Source organism: Pseudorca crassidens, chromosome 3, assembly GCF_039906515.1.
Source record: "Pseudorca crassidens isolate mPseCra1 chromosome 3, mPseCra1.hap1, whole genome shotgun sequence".
Taxonomy (NCBI): Eukaryota; Metazoa; Chordata; class Mammalia; order Artiodactyla; family Delphinidae; genus Pseudorca; species Pseudorca crassidens.
Window position 1 is genome coordinate 83,583,369 of NC_090298.1, and position 25,125 is coordinate 83,608,493.

Consider the following 25,125-nt stretch of genomic DNA (forward strand, 5'->3'; position numbering starts at 1 on the left):
ATTAGTATCTTTCAGGAAAAAAATACCCAAAAGACTATCACAGTCAAGAAGCTCAAATAATTGTGATGTATATTTTTAATGGCAAGAGAATGTAATTTTGAAATGTTTGTTCTCCTACTGGGACTTTGCATAAGTAATACTAACCAACTAATCAATAGAGGTATGACAGATTTGAGCAGTCTGTCGCCTTCCAAATTTGCAAATGTCTCTCCATAAATGTTTAATATTATTCAGATTCTTTTGCTTCTACAGTTGAACTACAAAATATTAATAGTTTTTTTCACAGACTTGTCTGATTCTATAAGGGAAATTCTATTTTACAGAAATATTCATCTGGCAAAATATATATATTATATATTTTTATGCCCCCCAACACCCACACACATATGGCTTAACTATGTGCTGATCAATTCCTTGCTTTTGAAAATATAAGTTAGTCTCTTGGCGCTTTGTATATTTTCCTCTTTCACATAAGCTTACATTAGAAGAGCTTATCTTTGTTATTTATCCCAAATAATTTCCAAAACAGGTATTTAAATAAGTACAATGTCTGTGATAACTGTCAACTTAAAGAAAGATACTACTAACAATTCAGATAGAAATATAAATGAAAAATATATATAAACATACATGTTCATAATATTTTATAATAACCTGGAAGGTACAGAGTTAAAAAAGCAGAAATTGTCATATTCATTTTAGTGTTTACATTAATTATTATATAGATGTCCATTTTGTACTTACAGAAAAATTGTTATATGGAGAAAGTTTTATGTCTCTAAACACATTTTTGTTTCAAGAATCAATTATGGTTTATATTTTTGAAATATTTTGAACATTCCGTTCTACATCCTAAAATATGTATTTGCATGTTGTACCTACAGCAAGTAAAATAGCAAACATAGTTTTGATCACTATCCTTCCTGCTATCATTTACACTTTCCTTATCATTGCACAAAAAGTTGTTATGCCTTTTGTAGTTTGAAAGAAAATAACTATTGAATTAAAACATTTTGAAGAGCCTTTGAAAAAAATTAGTTACTTTAAGAGTTCTAGGTAGTGTTTCTCAAAGTCTCATGTGAATATGACTCACCTGGGGATCTTGTGAAAGTGCCGATTCATATTTGGTACGTCTGAAACCTTGCATCTCCAGGCACTGCCCATGCTGCTGCTCCACTGACCATTCACTAGTTCTTCAGGCTAATGGTATATCTGAAGTGTGAAGGGCAAAGAGTCAAAGAGTGAAGTCAGGCGCATCTAAGCCCTTCTCTTGATTCTCTATTTAAAATCTCAAGTGAATGGTCTGCATTTCTCAAGTTCACTGATGTTTCTGATTGGTTTATTTTCCATTCTAATGCTTTTTTTTTTTTTTTTTTTTTTTTTTTAGCTCTTTTGACAGTAAGTTTATTTACCAGCAAAGAGGTCTCGGGCCAATTGAAGAAGACACTATTCTTGTCATAGATCCAAATAATGCCGCAGTACTCCAGTCCAGTGGAAAAAATCTGTGAGTTAAATTACTTGACTATCTTTCATTTTCTAAAGAGGTGGTTCTAAACCCTGACTGAATATTAGAATCACCTGGGACGCTTCCAAAAATTAGATTGAGATTTAGTCTGGGAGCGGGCCCAGGTATCAAAATAGTAGTTTGAAAGCTCCCCAGGTGATTCTAGTAGGTAGTCAAGCTTCAGAGAGAATTGATACACATGCTAATGAAGTGACTTGCTACTCAGCTAGATCTGAAGGATAAAAAAAAAAAAATTCTTGAGCAGAAAAGTTACATAACCAAATTCACCAACCAATCACCATTAAGAAAAAAGCCTTCTCTCTTCCCATCTCAAAGTGAAGACTAAACAAATGTCACTTTCAGCTTTCCATAGCATGCATAGGTAATTTGACTTTGAAAGCTGCTCATTATTTGGTCTTATTCCTAGATGGCATTTGGCAGCCAAAAAAAGTTGGCTGATATTCATGGTCATTGAAAGAAAGGGACACCTGCTTACAGAGTGTCCACAACAGCTATAACTTGGCAGCGTTAGGAGCTATACCCTACTCCATCTGCTTAGGCACAGGGAAAGCCAGCTTCTTTGAAAGGCGGGGAGCCATCCACTTTGAATGCAGCTGCTTATGGAGATGGTAATAATTAGCTTTTTATAGGATTCTAAGATGGTGAGTCAGGGGCCAACTTCTAATATACCAGCCCCAGCACTCATTGTGTCTGAACCTGTCTCTTCAGTGCTCTACCCATTAATCAGAAGCATCTCATTCCAGAAAGGAATTAAAGAGGAAGGCAGAGCAACTGCTGCTAAATCAGCTTGGCCAACAGTGGGGTTTCTATGTTGAAAGCAAATCATAACTCTCACATTCAGTCACCAAAAGAGAGATCTAGTTCAGTTTATTAGTCAAGATCAGGGTGTTACATTCTTGGCTCATGAAAAAAAAAATCTGTGATTACAACACCTTGCAAAGGCTAGAAGCTGACGAACGTAGCTTGTGGATTGTCAGGTTTGACCACAATCACATTAAGACATTGTCCATGTGTTTTTAACTCTGTCCAAGTTCCTTAAGCCTGTGAGTCTCTGTCCACGTTACAGTTCTTTTATCCAGGTCGTTCCAATTGATTTGTTAAACAGATTAACCTTCTCTAATGATTATCCAGCACACCACTTCTCTTTGCTCAGATGATCACAGCCCATGTCTGCTGGAAGTTGTTTTCTTTGGGTTTTACTGTCTTTAGTAGGTACTCTTAAAGCTTTTCAGTCATATATTTAATATTTTATATTAGTACAGCATTATATTACCTTGCAGCATATTTAAGCAGCATATTCAAACCATATAAATCCATTTATAATTCTCTAGACAATTTGTTTTATACACATTTCTTTATGATCTTAGAACTTGTTTTCAAATTGATGTTACTTGTGTTATTTAATATACCATACTTTATAATATTTGTAATTGATACGTAGGCTTCGTGTATAGATTTTTAGATGGTTAAATACCGCTTAAGATTTTTCACAAGGAGGTCTCTCCTTGTGGGTATTTTCATTTAACAATTCATTTTGGTCTTTTCTTTAGTAATACAGGTATACATTTATCAGTTTTTAAATTTATATTGCCTTTACAAACTAATTAGCAAAAAAATGTCCTCTCATGTATGCTTTGGGAGTAATTATATAATTAAGACAATTATCTTTATTTTGCAGGTTTTACTTGCCACATGGCTTAAGTATAGATAAAGATGGAAATTATTGGGTCACAGATGTGGCTCTTCATCAGGTAATCTTCCATTTGGCAGTTATTCAAATAGAAGTTAATGAAGTTATGCTTTCAAAACACTCTGGAGTTGTCTGGGTCTTTTTTTATTTTATTTTATTTATTTTTTTACACAGCAGGTTCTTATTAGTTATCTGTTTTACACATATTAGTGTACATATGTCAATCCCACTCTCGCAGTTCATCCGACCACCACCACCCCCTGGGTCTTTCTTTGTGACCCAGAAAGTTTATAGCAAAAGAATGGAACAGCCATGTCTGAAATGGTGCTTTTAGAACTCAGTGCTAGGAAAAACTTACATGTAAATGATCAAGTCACCCTTCTCTGTGTGGCTGGCAGGAATCTTAGGGCCAGATGTGAAGCTTCACTCTACTAACTGTTTGGTTTCTCCCAACCTCCTTAGGTTCCACATCTGCTTTTCTTTCCTCTGTCCCCAGGTCTTAGTTCTTTTTTTTAATCACTTTATGTGTTTTATGTATTTTTCTTAAGCTACCTTAATCTTCTATAAATTGAGCCAAAGTCTCTAGTATATACGTTTATATGTAAAACAGCAAATCTTTGTTCTTTTTAAAGGAAGTTATACTTCCATTAGGGTATATATCATAATGTCTTTCCCTTAAAAGATAAGCTCATGTTTAATACCTGTTTAATGAGTAGATGGGAAAGAAGTAGGAAAAGAAACTAGAGCTCAGAAGGCATAGCTAGTCTTCAAACATCATCTCAGTAAACATTTATTGCTCTTGTATTGTCTGGAGAGCGTTCTACTATTAGCTAAGGAAAGACAAAAAGGAAGTGTGGGGATGGGTGGAACAGGACATCCATACTAGTCTCCATTCACCACTAATGACCTGGATGACCTTGGGCAGGTCCCTTAATCTCTATAAGCCTCATTTTTCATATGAAGGAATCAGACCAGATGATTTCTAGAGTCCCTTCCAGTTCTGAAAAGTACCTGCTTTTAAATAAGTCTCTGAAAGCTTACACTCTGATTGCCTTAGTCAGGTGGGTGGGTGTCAGTTATAACCATGCAAAGTGGGTAAGGCTTTTGTTCTTTTTTTAAAAGGTGTTCAAACTGAATGCAAACAATGAAGAAGCCCCTCTGTTAATCCTGGGAAAGAGCATGCAACCAGGCAGTGACCAGAATCACTTCTGTCAACCTACTGACGTGGCTGTGGATCCAGACACAGGAACCATCTATGTATCAGATGGTTACTGCAACAGTCGGATCGTGCAGTTTTCACCAAGTGGAAAGTTCATCACACAGTGGGGAGAAGGTACTCAGTAAGACTCTTGATCTCTCATTATAATTATTGGCCAACATCATTAGGAACAAGAGATTGGCCACCCCTCACATTCTTTAGGATGTAATTGTCCCCTGGAGTGAGGAAAACAGGGCCTCCTTATGCATCCAGTTGGCTGTACTCACACACACACACACACACACACACACACACACACACACACACACACACACACACACACACACACACGAGTCTTATAAGAGGAAAAAGAATGCTTCTACCCAAAAACTTTAAAGTTTTTCCAAATAGGGAGAAAATCTGTAATGTGTTTGTGGGTAAGAGATATTAAGTGCTTTAACTTCTTTTTCCCCTGGTTCCAGATACTTAGTGGTTTACTATCATGAATTTTGAAAATTATAAAACTTTAGAGTCAGACTTTGGGTGATTTTACAAATTGTAAATCTGAGGTTTTTCTTTGTTCTGTAGAATCTACTGAAAGCAATCCTAAACCAGGCCAGTTCAGTGTTCCTCACAGCTTGGCCCTAGTGCCTCATCTGGGCCAATTATGTGTGGCAGACAGGGAAAACGGTCGGATCCAGTGTTTTAAAACTGACACCAAAGAATTTGTGCGAGAGATTAAGCATGCATCATTTGGAAGAAATGTATTTGCAATTTCATATATACCAGGTATTTCATCTTTATTTTTGTGTTTTTTCATACTACACTGTATTCTTAAAAAGTGTTTGTCTTATCTTAATACGCTCTTATTGTAATTTTTTTATTAAGGGATTGAAGATGACTTATATATCAGATCTTAAAATTTTTAAAACTGTTAGTGCATTGTACATCATTTTCAACTCAAGTGCCACTGTTCTTTATCTGGAAATAATGAAGAACTCAAAAGATTTAGCAACTGTTTGTGATAGATTAAAAAATGGTTCCCAAACGTTGATTTTTATTTTTCCTTAATTAAGGTCATTTGCTTTAGTTATTAAATGATTAATATTATGTCTTCACACATCATCAACAGATGGTATATGTTGATAAAACCAGTATTCAAAATACTTCTGCTTCACATTTTTTTAAAGAGTGTCAGCCAATTTTTTTAAGATAAATAGGTGATGTAAGTGAGGCTTATGTGTAAATGTCAGGAGAAATGATCAATGAAATCTGGAATTTTTTTCTCATTTTCAAAATAGATTTCTTGACTTAAAGAAACTCAGAAAAATAATCCAAACTTACAAAGTAAAGTTCATTTAATTCATATTAAAAAATAAGTTAGCATAAGATTTCTTTATATCATGAATACTGAACAACTGAAAATATATTTCTAGAATTTATATACAATTTTTGCAATTACTTAGTAAATATATCTATACCTATATTAAAGTTGCATTAACTACATGGTTATCACTATAATATTTATATTTCTTATGCTATTAAAGTTGTGTATGGCTACTATCTTCTGAGGCAGCCCCCAATTTATTTAGGACATGGAATAAAGGGACTCAAGTGACTGAAATAGGAACAAGTTTGGCTTCACTAAGGAATAAGTAATAAAGGACTCATTAATGTCAATGAAAGATAAATTCTCGTGTTCGTTTTTACCTCATATTTAAAGAATAAATTTGGCAAGACCATTTACTTAACAAAGAGGGTGATCCAGTTCATAATGAAAAAAAATAAATCAAATGTGAGGAGAAAAACAATCAGGAGAAAAGATGAGAGGAAATCTGGTTAAAAAGAGAATCTCAGCAAAAGACAAAGTGTATTATAATTGGAATCCTCTCTACAACGTTACACAATAGTAATTGATGTTGATAGTGTTGATTTTTTCTTAATATGATGTGCTAAAGACCCCTATCCTGAAATCCTTAGAGAAAGATGAAAAACTCTTCAACACTGGTTTAGTATTGTGTATATTTTAGTGTTTTAATTCTTTAAAACATAATATTCAATCATCTGAAGTATTTATTTAACCAAAACATCACAGTTTCCATTATTTTGGATAAACACTACTATACTAAGAAATATAATTTTACTTCAAAGAGTATTCATGGAATTAATATAAAAAGATGGTCTAATTTTTTTAATTAGGAAAAAATGTCGTTGATAATCTGAAATATGCATCTCACATTTTCAAGTGTTAGTTGTTTAAAATTGGACCATTCTTCTATCTACAGTGTAACTTCACTTTCTTTGCATATTTTTCTCTGATTCTACTTGTAGCTATAGTAGATATTACATATTTTTTAAAAGATCTGGTACCCCAGAATGATTGCCTTAAATAACCTGACTCTTCCCATCCCTATTTAGAATACCTGTGATGTCTATATATCTATTCCTCTACCTATGTCATCTCTTCCATATCTATGTATTCCTGATTTCTACTGGCTTCCTAAGTGGAACAAGCTTTGCAGTTCCTGGTTTTTCTATTACAAGGAAGTTAGTCTCCTAACCTGTTTGCCCCTTATCTTATTACTCAGAAAGAGACATCTGCTAAGTATTTTGTTTTCTACTTTTGTTGCCAATTGGAGGAACCAGGTGGACCCCACATTTCTTGTTTGTGTGATGTACACACATGTATTGAAAAGCCCGTCTTATCCATATTTTAAAGGAAGGTTGACTGGATATGTTTTCACAGGTTTGCTCTTTGCGGTGAATGGGAAGCCTTACTTTGAGGATCAAGAACCTGTACAAGGATTTGTGATGAACTTTTCCAATGGGGAAATTATAGACGTCTTCAAGCCAGTGCGCAAGGTATTCACATACATTAACTGTGTATCAGTTTTCATGAGAATAAAACTAAAATATGAATCTTGGAATTCGATTTATACTTGAATAAGTTTTTAAAAACTTAAAGGACGTGTGATTACTTTCTTAGCGAGGTTGATGGGAGTGCTGTATACTATGTTTTATTTAGAATAAATGTCCTTATCTATTCCTCAGTGAATTTCTTCAGATGCAAATTAACACTGTACGCAATTCGAAGGTTCTTAGTTGATTTGCACACAAGAGCAGGTTTAAATTCACTGTAGTTAGATTATCTAAAATGTAAGTCTTTTCCTGGTTTCATCCAAGTAAAGAAGATACCACAATATGTTAAACTATAATTTTATAGTTCTCTTAGATTCAACAGAAATCGTGTTTGCTTTTTTTTATGCTATGACTACACTGAGCAACAAGACTTGAAAACAGCACTTCTTAGAATGTATTCAAGTTCTAGAGATTTGGTTTAGGTAAAAGACTAAAGTCTAGTTTTGACCTCACAATGGTATACCACTGTTTATTCCAACAGTGCTTTTTACAAACACAGTGACTGTGGTGCGGTGTGCCCATAGCCCTCTGTCTCCTCAGTTTGCTTTCTTTGCAAAATGATTGCCAAAATGATCAGAATGCTCATATACACTGCCTGAATGTGCTTGTGGTACATAGGTTTTAGCTAAAATGCTGCAAATAAGAGTTATTTTTCAAAATTTGTAAAGATTTATCAGCTTTGGTGGATCAAAATGCAGCTGTCGTAAGCCACTGGATAAACCATATCTCCATACTCAAATTCCTATAGTATTCTCTAAGACACCAAATTTGCTAGCTTAAAAAAAAAACACTTTACAATGCCAATGTTAGAACACTGACAGCCAGTCTGGGATTTATTAAAATTCATTCTAGAGCTATTAATTAAGTACCTACTCTGTGTCAGGCATTATGCTAGATACTAAGGATACGATGGTGAACAGAACAGGACACAGCCTTTCCCTCAGTTGAAGTTTAACAAAACTTACAGGATCCAAGTTGAACCAAACTGAATCTGAAGTAAATATTCCTGTACAAATTTCTTTTTTTTTTTTTTTGGAGTTTCTATTGATACATAACAAACAGGACTTTTCGTAGAAGTATTTCACCTGAAAAGCAATAAGCAATCAAATATCCAATCATAATAGCCCTTCAGAAAGAAATTCACTACATTGATGATAGGTATTTTACCTCAGTAGTGTTTCAGATCCTGACTGATTATCTGATCTTCATTGTTTCGCTGCTTTGAGCTTCTTCATATCTATTGATAAAGAAAGTGAGATACTTCACTTCCTTTCAGGTCTTCACTTTGCATTAACAGTGTTTGCTTGATTGTTCTTTTAATAATAATGAACTATGTCAATCAGGATATTAACTTTTAATTCAAATATGCATCTAGAAATCAACACTAAGTGCTAAGCTAGAGGCTAGATTCTAAATGAGCCGTACTCTCGTAAAAATGAGAGCAGCCCTGAATGAAATTTTCAGACAGCCTTGTGCCTAAACATCAGTATTCATCAGACATTCAGCAATGAATAAGTCACAATATATGGGTCAATACAGCAAACTTGAAAAGAGAGTCTAACTCCAAGATGAAATTTGCTTTTCCTTTCAATAAACAAGACTTGATATTACACCAAAACATAGAAATGTGTTCTGTGTTGACTCAGTAAACTGAAACCGGTTTATGAATCTCTCAGAATTTTCACTTAATTAGATTATCATCACAAAGATTAAGTTTAGGTGAAGGGAATAATGTGGTGTATTGACTCCTATGTAAGAAGTGATTTTTCCTGCAGGTCAAAAGTCAAGTTTTACATAATGTGTCTATCCCGCTGTTTGTGCCTGTCCACTACTTATCTCCTCATATACTTCAGTTCTCCCTCTTCTATTACATTCTTTAGGAATGTTTATGTCTGAATGTATGATCTCCATCTTTACCTCTATGCAGGGAAGCTGAGACAGTAGGACAATAAAGAAGATGATTCTATCAAATGGTGTCAAAAAGTTCTGAGGGCAAAAGATACATAGTTGCCCCCCCACATTCTTGCTCCCATAATCATAGCAAAGACTATGGTCCCTGTCATCGGCTTTCATACACCCTTCAGGCAGGCGTTTTTTTGTCTTCTTTCTTCTGCACGGATGCTCATGTGGAAAAGGAAAGGAATATCCCCACTGCTCCATACCAAAAAATAAAATAAAATAAATCAGAAAGATAGAAAGAAGGGAATAGTAACCCCAGATTCGTGTTATTTCTCCAACCTTAACAATGGAGATTAAAATCACAGTATTTGACAGTGTTTGAGCCTAAGTTTCACACAAGTGAAATTACATATCCAAAGCTACACAGTAAGTAGCACACCTGGATCTTAAACTCAGGTCTTTTTGACTCGAAAATGTGTTTAATACTGAGGCCACGGGATATATTAAACCATAACATAACTTGGTACAACTTCTTAGAAAACTTCTTTGCTTAATATGAAGTAAGTTTAAACATTATTTTGTGTTAATGCAAACATAGGATATGGAGAACACAAATTCCTTTTAAGGAATTCCTTTTAAGACAGAATATAAGATTTTGAGGGCAGATTGCCCTGGGCTATGTCACCAGCTGCCCAGGACGTTGCTATCATTCTTTTCTCTGATCACTTTTATTTTGTTAGGGAGAAGTACCTCAAGAGAAGATTTCAAAGCCTAGAGTAGATCTTTAAATCTGTCCACCTCTGAAGTCTTAAAACCTAACACTAAATCTTACAGCATAATTTTGTTTCAGATGACACAGAGCAGTAGAATAATTCATTTAAAAGATTATAGTTGAGTGCCTGTGACTGCAGTAGGAATAGAGGTCCCAAAGTCCCATCACTAAGCTTCCCCCTGAACCGCTCCTGTGGCCCCAAAATATTTCCAGCTGAACCCCTGTCTCCCTGGATCAGTTTGAGAACCACAGATAGAGGTTGATTGTTATTCTAGCCTTGAACTGATGACATATTGTGATTAATTTAAAGCAAAGTCCTTACCAATGAATAGTTCAAACATTACCCCCTCACCTCTGTTTCTCCACCTATTATAATATTTTTCCCATCAGAAAATATGAAGTACTTTACAACCACATCTTTTGCAAAGCAGTTTCTTAAAACGTATTTTGGCATAGAGGAAGAGCTCCCTGTGATGCAATTCTGTTGCCACCTATTAGCTGAACCCAAAATAAAGATGGACATTTAACGACTGGTTTGGGGGATTTCAGCAAGGCAGTGTTTTGATTTCTGGCTCTCTGTCCTTCTCCTGCACATTTGTCAAGCTCATTTGATAGTTTGAAGGAATGAGCCTCCTCAGCATGGCTGTCTCATTTTTCTTTTCAATGTGACAAATTGTTGCTGATTTTCAAAGCACAGTAGTTTCTCCAGAGCATGTATTCTGCCCCTCCTACAGCGGGCTAAGAAGAGCAGTTAGCCTCATTAGCACCCTTTGTACTCAGCAAACCAAAGTGGACAGATGCTATCTGGTAAGCCCAGAAGTCAGGATAATGTTCCTATTCATACTCACTGATCATACTTTTGAGAATGGTACACTCAAGCAGGCCTCCTGGCCTCAAAGATGAAAAAAATCATCCACATCCTGCCACCTAGCCAAGACGTGGCACCCTTGAAATCTTCAGTAGACAGATGGAAATGGAAGCAGCACATTTTAAGGCTGCTCTTCAAGAAACCAACTCGGTGACCCCGATAAAGTCACATAAAGGGCTCCCCTGTCTCCTGTGTCCTCATGATTGAGATGGCATGATTTGATATGGAAATATGTCATGAAGAAAGACATATTAAAACACCAGTGTATCTGCAGTAAGTACAAAAACCAGGAAATACTGAAGGGCACACTCAGTTTGTTTCCTTTGCTGACCAAAAATATTGTCAACACTGGGCTTCAGAGTAGAAAACCCGACCTTACTGCTTATTGCCTAGTATGCATTTCAGAAATAATCTGAATGTCCTGAATCTTTGAAATGATTCCTCTTATCAGTAATATAAAAGTACTTTTTAAGGAAGCTTATGATAGCTTGATGAGAATAATAACAAGAATTAAGACCTGGTCCTTTTTAGTTGTACAAATTAAAACAGGCAAATTTGACAATGACTAAAGGTAGAAGAAATATGAAGGCAAAAAATATTATTATTATTTATAAATATAAATAATTAGGTAAATAATGAACAACAACTAATCAAGAGTGTAAAAAAATAATCTGCTTGTAAATGTTCACTTCATTTTTTTTTTTTTTTTTTTTTTTGCGGTACGCGGGCCTCTCACTGCTGTGGCCTCTCCCGTTGCGGAGCACAAGCTTCAGACGTGCAGGCTCAGCAGCCATGGCTCACAGGCCCAGCCGCTCTGCGGCATGTGGGATCTTCCCGGACTGGGACACGAACCCGTGTCCCCTGCATCGGCCGGACTCTCAAACACTGCACCACCAGGGAAGCCCTGTTCACTTCTTAAAAGACTTGAAAGTCAGTGAGGAGGCTGCCTCAGTGTTTCCCAGCACACAGAATTATGTCTGGCAGAGGCAGTGTCCAGTGCGTGAAGGGATGACTCTTTCTGGCCTAGAGTTGCTTTGATGGGAATCATTGTTTCTCTGGTCTGAGTAACATGCTTATGGTCTTCTTGTGTGCTGTACTGTGTTTGTCTGCCTTTTCATGAAGACCTCAAGTACAGGCTCACCACCGCACTATGTGCTTCTTGTTTTGGCAGCACTTCGACATGCCTCATGACATCACTGCGTCTGAAGACGGGACCGTGTATGTTGGAGACGCTCACACCAATACCGTGTGGAAGTTCACCTCAACTGAAAGTATGACTTTTACAGCATTATTGTCCACATTTTCCCTCAGTTTTATTGCTTAAAAACATGTCAAAAAATTTGCATGTCCGTCTCTTTTTATTGCTAGGAGTAGAGTAGGGAATCAAGGTATGACTGGCAGTTGTTAAAAGACCTGTTGGTAGTCATTTCAGGGATTAACTTTTTTAAAAGCGGAAAGAAACTTTTTTTTTTTTTCTGCTGGCAGTTATCCCCTTATTTCCACAGATATTCCACAGGAAATTCTTGATGCCTGAAGTAAGGTCTGTTACATTGAAAGCCAATGTTAATTCCAACTTAGTTCCAGAAGGAGGAGATGACTGGCAAAGCAGAGGGCCTGACTGAGGCATCCCTTCCCACGTGGCTCTTCAGCTCTCAGTAGCTGCTGAGCATCTTGGAAGACCAGCATCTGAGTCAGACACATATCATCCCAAACAGGAAGCCCTCTGCATTTTCCCTTTAGACTTCAGCTTGTTCAAAATACTGAACTATGTTTTCATGTAACTCCAAAAGTGTGTCTGGGGACAGAAGAGTTTCTCTATCAGGATCAGGCCAGATAGTTTGGAGACTTCTAATTGCAATTTGAGCACTATTTCTAATTCTTAAAAAGTATACTAACATAGCCACCGATACCATACTAAAAACTTAAGTTTTCTAAATTGAACAGTACCAGATGCTTAGTAAGCCACAAACCTCAATGTCCAGAGATGCTTTTAAAATATGGCAGGGTCCAAACAGTAGAAGATGAGGTTAAGGAAAAGAATTGCGGATAATAAATTTGAGGTATCAGGACCTACAAACAGTTTTAACAGTTTTACAGTTAAAACAGTTTTAAAACCTACAGCAGTTTTAAATAGAGAAATAATAAAGACTTGTGGACTTGATGAAGATAAGAAATACTACTTATAATAAGGAAAAATGCAAATTACAACAAGGAAAAAATACAAGGTATAACAAAGAAAAGTAAAATCATGAGTCCAAAAACTTTAATCATATACTGTACAGGTCTTGGAGCCCAAGTTAATTTGGTAACTGTTGTCTTCAGAATTGTCCTTTGAGTAATTTTTGCTCTTTTGTAATAAGGACCCAGTTAGGGCTGAATGTCCAGAGGTGCCCATGGACTATTCCCCTCCAGCAGTAGCTCCACATTCCCCTGCAAGTGTGCCTCTCCTACCACCTGCCTCCTCAAAGAAGAACCAGAAGGTGTAGGCAGACAGGAAAGCAAAGAGATGGATAATTCCCAATTGCATGACTGAACCCAGGCTTTTCAGAATAAAAGATGGATAAATACCTTTCAAGATGGAAAAAACTTCAGAAATCTAACTAGTATCTTCATTTTACAGATAGGAATATGATACTTGAACTCATTAAGATTCCCGTCTAAGGCTCATTATTCCACCCTAGCTGTTGGTACTAAACAGAGAGGCATATCCAAGTCACCTGGAGAAGGTTTTCAAAGCACACATGGCCAGACCCCATTCAAGATCTATAGAAAGAAGAAGAGTTATAATATGGGTATTTTGGAAAGACTTCCCAAGTTGTTTTGAAATATCCCCTGATTGAGAAGCACTACAATATAGCATTCAGCTACGAAAGAGAAAAAGCCTTCTGCGCAGTCCAGAATGCAACCAAATAATAAATCTGGGAAAAACAGTACCTTGGGAACAATAGGATTGCTATAGAAGACTAAACAAGTGTCTTGTGTATTTATGTTGTAGTATTTAACTAGTCAAATCAATCTGTCAACTAGAAGACTGATAAACATGGCAGAACTAGTAGTCAGTCTAAGATGTCCACATGAAAACAGAACTACTTGATATTTCAGAAATAATACAGAATTGTAAACTCCACATGGAAAATCTCATTTTAGATACGAAGACCTTGGAAATATTATTTCAGCTTTCCCTAGGAGGATTTCATCTAGGATTCATGGACCTGGCACCTCATTAGTGACTTGTATCAAACTCTTTTCTAATATACTAATGTACTTGATGAATTAAAGAAATATTATCTACTGAGAACAATTAATATCAAAATTAAGTTTTCAAACATTCTTTTTGGGGATTCTGATTTTCTCTCTCCTTGCTGTACTGTGTTACAGAAATGGAACATCGATCAGTTAAAAAGGCTGGCATTGAGGTCCAGGAGATCAAAGGTTGGTCAGATTCCTCTTGTGACTTTGAAACCCAAGGCTATGTGTGTTGAATTCTTTTATGGCTCTTGATTGCACTTAAATATTATCAGGCTAAAAATATAATATAATCTGGTAAATTATCGATAACTTCTACTGTGTGCTTGAGGCTTTAAACCTACATGCTGCCACTGCTTTTTCTGATAAAATGGAATAGTAATAATGAACTCAAACTCACTGATTTCAAGTGATGAAAAGTGATTGGGGATGTAAGAAATCTACAACAAGTGGGTCAGAGGCATTCAGAGAGGAAAAAAAGTTAGTCAGTCACTTTTGGAAGTTTTAACCTCAGGCAAGTAGAAAAATAACATCCAGCATGCTGGGAAAGGCCTTCTTTAATGGGCTCTAATCTTTAGAGTGAAAAATATCTTTGGAGAGTTAATAATATAGGGGCCTGAAAAGATTAGCTGCTCCCTAAGCTCCAATCTTAGTACCATTCAGCCCCCAGCATTTACTGAGGGCCATCTATGTGTAAGGCACTATAGCAATGGAACTGCCTGACTTCAAGAGACTTATAGCCTGTAAGGACTCTGTGTGTGTGTATACATACATACATGCATATTCATATATAGAAATAAGTACTACATCATTGGTATGTATTGTAAGACATGGGGGGATGGAATTTAGCTACTGGCAAAACTACTGGGTTCATTTGGAATCCCAGTCAAATTATTTTCTCCCTTTCTTAGGATCAGTTTATATTGATACATTTTCTACTATTTTCAGGGATTTGACATTGTCGTGTAGTTAAGAACTCACTAGAGGTGTTCCTAATGTTTAAGTAGCAAAGTGATTCAATTCTTAGTTGCTTTACAAATGATTCTCCCAGATATTAAGACTTAAGCCTAGGCTTACTTGTTTTCCTTTTTCATGAAAGCAGGTGGAAAAGAGAGGAAGAGAAGCCAGAACCAAGAGGCAATTTAGGGCTTTTATATAGGCAGATAAGAAAATATAGTCGGCTCCAGGTTGAAAGGGGTAAGATAATATTATAAAATAAATAAATAGCAACTGTTTGGCATTTGTAGAGATTCTACCCAGGTGACACTACTGAGTGACATTCATACTACACATATTGAAGAAGTTCCTGATCTGCTATTTTTCTGTTATTGTTATGTAAAGAGTTATCAATAAGTTCTATTCGCCCTGGAATAAAGACGTTGGAAAAGATACCGTTATTAATAAGAGCTGTCATTTATGGAGCACAAAAAATGGACTATACAGAGAATTAAGGTTAATCCTTACACCAGCCATATGTTAATTGCTATTATCCCCATTTTACATATGTGAGAAAATTGAGGGTCAGAATTACTACTAAGATATTAAATGGCAGAGCCAGAATTTAAACCAGTCTGGCACCAAAGCTGTGCTCTTAACCACTATTACTGTACTGCTGAGGAGAGGTCAATACCACCAATTCATTCACCATAAATTCTTCCAGGAACTACAGGTTGCGGATGGTTGCAGTTTACTCTGAAATCTCTGGGATTTCGAAGTGGCCTCAGACCGTTTCTATTTAAATAGATCCCACCAAAACTCTGAGACTATACTGGTTGACCTGCTGTGAACAGCCCAGCCACACTGATCTCACCCACTGGCAACATCCTCTCTCCTGCACACCACTGAGTCTGTTTGGTGGAGAAACCTCTCAGCAACTCAAATAGTCAATTTAATTGAAATGCCTTGTCATGACAGTTCCATTTTAATAGTTAGGAATACCCAAACCCAAATGAACTTGTTCTAGTCCTCTTTGAATCCGTATGACTCATTAAACTTTTTTATAAAAGATTATTTTCTTATTACAAAAAGGAATATAAATCATTCTGGATCTCCATGAGTTTGTCTTTTATCAAAATCTGGAAGCTTAATTTAAACCACCTCTTACAAAGAGAGGGAGAAACACCATCCCAGATTTAACAGCCCTGTAGATACATGGTAATTGTAAATTTTGAAATTCGAGTAACCTTTGATGACACTCATCCCCACTGTGAAAGGTTACACAACCGATCAGTAATAGAGTTTCAGAACCAGTGTTGTGTTGTCAGGGAGTTCCAGGGATAAGAGAATTTGTGATGATAGAAACTTAGGAAAGGGATTGAAACTTTCGAATAAAGTTACTAGGGATAAAATAGATATGCCAATATCCCACCAAAAGCATAGCCCTTCACCCCTTCCCCACCTCCACCGTACAAGATGATGATGGCAAATCAGACTTAAGAAAATAAAAATAAATTCTCTGTTTTTAGCAGTTAGCATCTTAGACCTTATGGAGAGCAACACATTGTAGGGGAAGCACATTGCATTTAACAAACAAACCAAAAAATGAGTACAGGAATACTCGTTTTATTGCAGTTTGTAGATACGCACTTTGTGTGTTTTACAAATGGAAGGTTTATGGCAGCCCTGCATTGAGCAAGTCTGTCGGCGCCGTTTTCCAGCAGCATTTGCTCACTTCATGTCTCTGTGTCACATTTTGGAAATTCCTGAAATATTTCAAACTTTTTCAATATTATTTGTTATGGTGATCTGTGATCACCATCTTTGATGATACTACTATGAACTCGCTGAAGGCTCAGATAATGGTTAGCATTTTTAGCAAGAAACTATTTTTTAATTAAAGTATATACATTGTTTTTTTAAGACAATGCTGTTGCACCCTTAATAGACCACAGTATAGTGTAAAGATAACTTTTATATGCACTGGCGAACAAAAACATTTATGTGACTCGCTTAATTGCAATATTTGCTTTATTGAGTTGGTCCAGAACTGAACCCGCAATAGCTCCAAAGTATGCCTGTAATCTCATTGGTGCTATATGTACTTTTCATGTCTTCTAACATGCTACTTGCCAGTATGCCGTCTACAACCTTCAGCCTTCAGTTCCATCTGTGATGGACTGGGTCATAATTGCTATGTTGCTGTATTAAGAATGTCTGTCCTTTCCTGTCCCGGTTACTCCAGGTGGTCTCTGGGCTTCTCTCTTTCTGTCAAGGGGGGAGAGACATGCACGTTCTTGTGTGTGTGAGCTCACACAGGAGTGCACCTAGCCTCCCTTTCTAAATGCATTGCTTTAAAGAAGAAGGAAAAAACTTCCTATACATCAGCTTTCAAAATTCTTTTTATTTCCAAGTATCTCTAGAGATTCCAAGAAAGCTTGTTTGAAGACATATTTTGTTGCAGATTGAATACATCTGGCCTCTTATATAGGAGAATGTCACAATGTCACATGGGGTACCCCCACCTTCCAGAAGCCCCAGGTCCTGGCTAATCTTAGAGCTTCTCCATTCCATCTTCATCAGGGATGCTCTAAATTACTGGGGGTTTTAATTAAAGAATTTAGGATAAAGATTAAAAGTGACAGAATTTAGATTGTTCTTTACGCTTTGAATGGAATTCTTAGTCTCTTAAGTGATAATGATTTTTTAGGCTTTTTACTCCACTTATAACGGCTTCTAAGAAGAGCAGCAATTTTTTCTTTTATATTGGGAAATTAAAATTTTTTATCCTCTTTCTTTAAAATGTAGAGCATCTTTTAAAATCTAAACATACTTCAGCTGGTTCCAAAAGTTAGAAAGTTCAACTATTTTTAGTAGATGGCACTCAGCGTACAGAAGGGATGTGGAAATCAAGAATTTCTAAAGTGCAGTGCAGTGTGCGTATCTTAGCAAGTTCATTACCTCATTCTCAGCACAGTTACTGTGAATGGTAAAATGATTCTGTTAGTCTGTCACCTACTTCATAGTTCTTCTTTCCTTTTATTGGAGCCCGATCCTAGCTCTGCCTTATCGATGAAACTAGATATGAACTGGTACAGCCAATGTCTTAGGTGTAGGTAAACCACTGAATGACAGATAGGAAGTGCTATGTAATTACTCTGATTATAGTCACTTTCAAATAGAAATAAACCCTTCTTCCAAGGCAACAAGTTCTTGATTACCAATCTATATCTTTGGCCTGTATTTTTTAATCCTATCATCTCTTTATTGTTATTTTTTGCTTAAATATAGAACAGGCTTAAATATAGAACAGTTTGTATACCTTTTCTACAACAGTGAAGAAAAAGACAAAACAGCTAGTGGTCAGGAAGAGTAAGAATCACATTCATATTCCTCTTGGAAACTGAGACTTAAAAGATTAAATTTGAACCATTTAGATCTATGAACCAATCCCCTTCCTTCTTTCCCACTGAAGCTTCAAGACCCACTTCAGTGGATAAAGGAAGGGAAATAATGGTCTCCCCTTAATCACAGTACAGGGAAGGAAATGAAGACTGTGAGGCCATCTGTAAAATGCTGGTAATAATAGTGCCCACTCATAGGCTTGGTGTGATGATTAAATGAGAACAATGCCTGAAACAGAGTACGTGCTTGATAGATTTAACTGAGACTGGGAAGGAGGCTGGCTCAGAACATTGAGGCAAAAACCTGGGACCTCCCAATTGTGTGTATCATAAATTGTGTTTACAATGCCTTAAGCAATTTAAGAAATGCTTCCTTGGAGAAGTGTCCAGCAAGCTACTAAGCTGTGTCCATACATATTAAATATGAACCAAAGATTTTCCTGATCATGTTAAACCACTTATCCCTGCCATTTTGTCAAAATTTCCATGAGGCCATATGGTGCACTCTGTATCATAGGGCAGAGGGCACACCAAGAAGTTGAAGTTCAGAAACCTTGTGAGCCTTTTGGCAAACATGGTTGTGACTTCCAGCCTTCACACACAGGGTTCTTGTACAAACACATATATGTACTTCTTGGGGGCAAGAATGCCTCAAGGTTCAACCTCATTTTCAAGTCAGTAGTTATTAAGATTCCTGCAGCTGCTTATATGGTTTTATTGTATCAATTTCCCAAGCAGTACTTAGGCCTGATATCTACCCAGTATCTGCCAGTATCACAGAATAGTTGTGTAAGTTATTTTCATCAACAACAAATGGACATACAGTGCATCTGTGTGCACTTACAACTTGCTGGGAATGGTAGAAAAGAACCTGGAAAGGACACAGTTCCTTTTTCCATTTCTTAATTCTAGAATTAATATGTGCAACTATGCATGTGAGGTACTAATAATTCATTGAACATGAAAGAGGTTCATAAACTGAAGACACAAGGAAACAAATACTAAGCACCTTTTCTATGATAAACATTTATCCTCAATAATTTCATGAAGGAGGTTGTTATCATCATTACAGTTATACAGAGGAGGTTTCCAAGGCCCAGATCACTTAAGTAACTTGCCCAAAGTTACACACGCTGACTATGTAAGAGAACTGGGATTTGAGCCCAGATTCATCTGACTCCACCGTGCATGCCAGTTCTGTCCCCTACACCATGCTGCCTGTCCATTTTAACTTTGAAAAAATGCAAAAGTAGGATATATCTTTTGTGGAATTATAGTTAAAGAGGGAACAAAGAGCAGAACCAAAGAAACCCAATTTAAAGGGGAAAAATCATGCACTGGGAATTTGCTAGTCACAATTGCCAGTTCGGTAGATGCAGATATTGAAATATGAACCCCACATGCATTGAGCTCAACAGGTTCTTCATGAGCAGCTGTTAATTTGACTGGGTAGGGGCGGGTGGCAGGGTTTTGGAGTTTTTGAGTTAGTTGAATATTGTAAACTCTTCTTTCCCTGAAGAATCCGAGGCAGTTGTTGAAACCAAAATGGAGAACAAACCCGCCTCCTCAGAATTGCAGAAGATGCAGGAGAAACAGAAACTGATCAAAGAGCCAGGCTCGGGAGTGCCCGTGATTCTCATTACAACCCTTCTGGTTATTCCGGTGGTTGTCCTGCTGGCCATTGCCTTATTTATTCGGTGGAAAAAATCAAGGGCCTTTGGAGGCAAGTAAAATGAGCCCCTTGAACTTGGAACCTGACCTTCGAAAGAATGTTTGGCCTGATTATCCTCAAAGTTTGGTTGTGATGTTTTTCAGTGTTGTTGTTTTTTTTCTTGTGTTCTCTACCTTTTTCAACATTGTCTATGTTCCAAATATTGTCTATAGTTAGTATCACAGTGGAAATATATATCTGGAGCTTCAAAATTTGGATAGATTAAAATATAACCTTTATTATTGCCTTTTAGCGTTGGCTTAAACCCATTTAATGTCTCCATATGAAACTGCGTAGATGAGTAGAGTCAGTATAAATTAGCTGAAGGGTCAGGAAGGAGGAGATCCCTTCTGTTAGAAACAGGCCCAGTCCTCAAAATGCCTGGGTCAGTTTTTTAGAAGTAGTATTTTTCCCTAGTCCTGGCTCTAGCTCCTAGCTACATGACCTTGGGCAAGTTACTTAATCTCTCTAAGCCACTTCATCTATAAAGTGGGGATAAAATACTCACAAGGTTGTGTAACGATTAAATGAAATAATGTACATAAAGCATTTATCACAGTACCTGGCACTTAGTAAGTGCTCAATTAATACCACCAATAATTATTAGGAATAATCATTGGTAATAAAGTAATAAATGTCACAAGAAGTCATAAAAGATACTTGTCTTAAACCTCAGCTCTCTCAGGAAACCAACTATTTCTATAAGAAACCATTTGATAGTTTTTAAATAGTCATAATTTAGGCCATCAGCCTTCCCTAACCAAACAAGGGAGGGTCCAATACTGGTGTCAGTATTTTATCAAATCATTATCATATTATAGGACCCTTTCAAGGTATCCACATAAATAAACAAATAATCCAACTTGTGATCCTCACCTGTCAGGAAGAGTCCCTTAGCTGGGTCCCCAGGTCCTAAGGCAGGAGGTTACAGCTGTGCTTGGGAAGGCGTCCATGGACCAGGGTGGAAGGAAGCATTTGATCAAGAAACAGCGCATCTGATCGTATTTCAGGCCAAGGCAACCATGGCAGGGATTCAGTGCCCATGGCAAAGCCCTGACACAGAAACAAAACCAGAGGATTTAATTTAATAATTTGTGAAAGGGAATTTTTCTAGGACTTTCTTTTGCTTTTCATCTGCAATCAGTAAAGCTCTGCAAAAATACAGCTAACTCTTCCCAAAAGGGTCTGCTATGGAGCACTTGTTACGGGTATGGAACTGTGTTAAGCAGAGGCAAAGATAAGTAAATGTAGTCATTATCTTCATGGAGTTAGATGGAAACTTCAAAAGAGCAAGAATCTTGTATGTTTACTTGTTTACTGATATATCCCCAGCACAAATAACAGTTCCTGGCACTAGGGGTTTGATAATTAGTCATTGGGAAAATGACTGAATACATAAATGGAGCTCAGGGAATACATGACACATAAAAAAGAAATGACACATAAAGGTATTAAGAGAGGGTGGTAAGTGCAGTGATAAATACACAGAGTATCAGGAACACATGGGGCCTGGGGGCAGGTAGCAGGAATGTTGGTAATCAACCCACACTGGAGGTGGAGTGGCTGGGGAGTCGAAGGTTTGGTGTCTCCTGTTTGCTGTGAGCACGCGTGGGTGGCACTGCTACCGGGATACTGAGTTTACAGGCGTGTGTTGGGAAGACAGGGACCCAGGCCGAACCATATGAAACTGCCATTGTTCAATCATGTTTTATTTAGAAAACTACAGTTTTATACGGTTAAGTCTAATACATTTAATTCTAAAATTAGATCAGCCTCTCACCTTTTTTCAACATTTGTTCCTGATAGATCTTATCCAGTCTCTGAGGGTTTTTAATAACCCTCATGAAAGGCCTTCCACTTATTCAGCACACCCTTACAGCATGTCAGCTCCACATCAGACACTGTCCTAGGCACAGGGGATGCAAAACTGACTAGGGACTGTCCCTCATCCTTATGGAAATTACAGTCTAATTTGTTGGCTTTCTAACGGTCTCATCAGATTTTTCTTGCCTATTTCTCTCCCCACCAACTCCTGCCTTTGCTCTGTCCTCGCCTGTGAGCTTTCTCCACGATGCTGCCGCCTCTCCTGGTTAGAGACTTTGAGCCTTCTTTCCCTGACCATAGCCCTTAAGGGAGTGTTGGAAGCAGGGCAATGAGTGCAGGGTGGTACGCAGCACACAGAGAAATAAGTCCATAAGGAGTTCTGCCTCCAACTAAGGAAAGAAAGTCAATTCTTCATGGAGATGAGCTGGAATTTGGGGAGCCCAAATTTTGGAATTAGGGTCACCTTGTATGGCTGAAAATACTCAGGGTTTCAGGTTTTTTGCCTTCCGTCTTACATAAAAAGGTAATGGTGTACATGGATCCAAAGCTTTCTCAAGCAGGACATGTACTGTTCTTAATAGAAAAAAACCTAAGACCAATATTCCTAAAACTGTAATAAGCTTCCAAATTTTTACACATTACTGGTTTGTCCTAATAAAGGTAACTAATATTTCCTGAGCATTTACTGTGTGTGTACCAGGCACTGTTCTAAGCATGTCACATGCAGTATCCCATCTAAACCTTACAGAAATGTAGAGATTGTCATTGATCTCTCTTTTCTCAGAAGAGAAAACTGAGGCTCAGAGAAGTAATTTATTGAGATTGCACAGCCTGTAAGAGACACAGGCAGGAGTCAAACCCAGCTCTGGACTTTGTATACATCACAATAATATATTGCCTTTATTTTCCCTTAGAATTCTAAGAATACATACAGACAAGAGCCAGGCCTTGTTATTAATCATTCATGAATTAATTCCTTGTTTTGTGTTGAAAGTTGAGCCCATGGATTGAGGAAGGTGTCTGGGACTCATTTTGAAATATGCCATCTTTTTCTAGCAGATTCTGAACATAAACTTGAGGGAAGTTCGGGAAGAGTTCTGGGAAGACTTAGAGGTATGCCTGTGACCTTTTAGAATCCTTCACGTGTGATTCAAAGTCAACAAGTGTGTGTCTTGTAAAAAGCAGGGAGATATTTTTTATTTTCTCTCTGGAAATTAAACTCCTTGTGTGCAGCACAGCATCCCCAGAATGCAAACCATGAACCGACCGAAGTGTGTGGCTCTGGTGCAGGTTCTCCAGCTTCATTTTCCCAGCTTGCTCTTCTGTATTATCAAATTCTCTTCCCCTGCCTTTGTATCTGGCTTCATCTATCTTCACTATATTTTCTATCACTTCTGTCAGCGTGTCAGTGCATGTCTTGGTGAAGATGACCTTTTCGTAAAGTCATTGAAATGAAGAGCTGCTCAAGGGGATGCCTATTCCAGAGAGCCTGGAACAGGCAGGAGGTGAAAAGTGAATCTGAAATAATCCTGCAGAAACACATAATCCTGGGGAGCTTTGGGTTTTTTCCTTATTTATTTTAATGAATCTGTGGAATCGTATCTTTCTGACTCTGTAGGATAAGTATCTCTCTATGTCACTTCCCCCCCGCCCCGCTAATATCTACCCTTTCCCATCCCCATAAGAATTTACAAGGAAACTGAGAATCATTTGTGCAAATGTTACCTCAATCCTCTGTCATTGTTCGATTTCTGCAGGAAAGGGAAGTGGAGGCTTAAACCTCGGAAACTTCTTCGCAAGCCGGAAAGGCTATAGCCGAAAAGGCTTTGACCGCCTTAGCACGGAGGGAAGTGACCAGGAGAAAGATGATGACGGAAGTGAGTCAGAAGAGGAGTATTCAGCACCTCTGCCTGTACCCGCACCTTCCTCCTGAAAACGGGGCTTTGATTTAGGTTGATGAAATTTGCCAAGAATGCCAGATTCCTTTCCCTTTAGCACGTTTAGCGTTTTGTGTATTTAATTGTAAACCGTGCTAGTCTGTGTGGGACTGTACACATTTTATTTACTTCGTTTTGATTTAGTTGGCTTCTGGTTCTAGTTGAGGAGTTTCCTAAAAGTTCATAACAGTGCCATTGTCTTTATATGAACGTAGAATAAACAGTTCTCTTCTTCCATCACACTAGTAATTTAATGATGGAAGGTTTGCTCATCTGCATTTTTGAGACTTTTCTGTAGTTTGTAAATAACCCCATTCTCTGCTTGAACACAGTATTTTCCCAATAGCACCTCCATTGCCAGTGTCTTTCTTTGGTGCCTTTCCTGTTCAGCATTCTCAGCCTGTGGCAGTAAAGAGAAACTTTGTGCTACATGACAACAAAGCTGCTAAATCTCCTTCTATTTTTTTAAAATCACTAACATTATATTGCAATGAGGGAAAGAAAAAAAAGTCTCTATTTAAATTCTTTTTTTAAATTTTCTTCCTCAGTTGGTGTGTTTCGGGGATGTCTTATTTTTAGATGGTTACACTGTTAGATCACTATTTTCAGAATCTGAATGTAATTTGTGTAATAAAGTGTTTTCAGAGCATTAGCTGTCGGAGTGTATTTTGCAGTTTTTGCATATTTGCAGGGTTTGTATACAACTTTTGTAATAATTACACAAACCACAGATATAGTGAAACCTATTCAATGTCTTCAACCAAAAGAAATGTATTAAAATTAAGATGGTATTTTATTATGTAGCTGATACAAATTAAAAACCAGCCTAAGAGTTTACATACATGTGTAAAACCAGGCTTTCTTTTAAAATTCAAAGAGGTTTTTTGCCTGTATATCAATCAGAAGGTAAATACTTTAATAAAAGGTGATCATAGCTAAGAGGAAACCTGTGTCTCAAATTACATACGCAAATTAATCCATCAGTGTAGGTTACTACTAATGGTTTTCTTTTTAAAGAATAATTTTACTCCAAATACTCATGTATTCGTAGGAATACTCATCTCTTAAGTGACTACAAATTACTTTTAAAACACCTTTTTCGTAATCAATGCAATTTAGTAAGAACCTGATAACTTTTCTTTTTATAATAATCAGACTCTAGAACCCTTTCTTCAAAATGCCTACTTGCAATTCAG

The 25,125-nt window shown here is 37.1% G+C and overlaps 1 protein-coding gene across 17 annotated transcripts in view; it reads left to right on the forward strand.

The window, feature by feature from the left end:
* PAM (peptidylglycine alpha-amidating monooxygenase) overlaps positions 1-24,581 on the forward strand; it is a 280,435-nt gene extending 255,854 nt beyond the window's left edge. For 7 of the 17 annotated variants that reach the window (XM_067731349.1, XM_067731350.1, XM_067731348.1 and 4 more), the window contains 10 exons: positions 1,388-1,504; positions 3,204-3,276; positions 4,338-4,548; positions 5,002-5,202; positions 7,160-7,275; positions 12,043-12,142; positions 14,250-14,303; positions 19,977-20,180; positions 23,049-23,105; positions 23,750-24,581. In XM_067731349.1, the coding sequence (XP_067587450.1) occupies positions 1,388-1,504; positions 3,204-3,276; positions 4,338-4,548; positions 5,002-5,202; positions 7,160-7,275; positions 12,043-12,142; positions 14,250-14,303; positions 19,977-20,180; positions 23,049-23,105; positions 23,750-23,925 (1,309 nt within the window). In that variant the 3' untranslated portion in view covers positions 23,926-24,581. The remainder of the gene's footprint in view (positions 1-1,387; positions 1,505-3,203; positions 3,277-4,337; positions 4,549-5,001; positions 5,203-7,159; positions 7,276-12,042; positions 12,143-14,249; positions 14,304-19,976; positions 20,181-23,048; positions 23,106-23,749) is intronic. The other 10 variants (XM_067731354.1, XM_067731360.1, XM_067731355.1 and 7 more) reach the window with 5 other exon arrangements.
* The last annotated feature ends 544 nt before the right edge of the window (positions 24,582-25,125 follow it).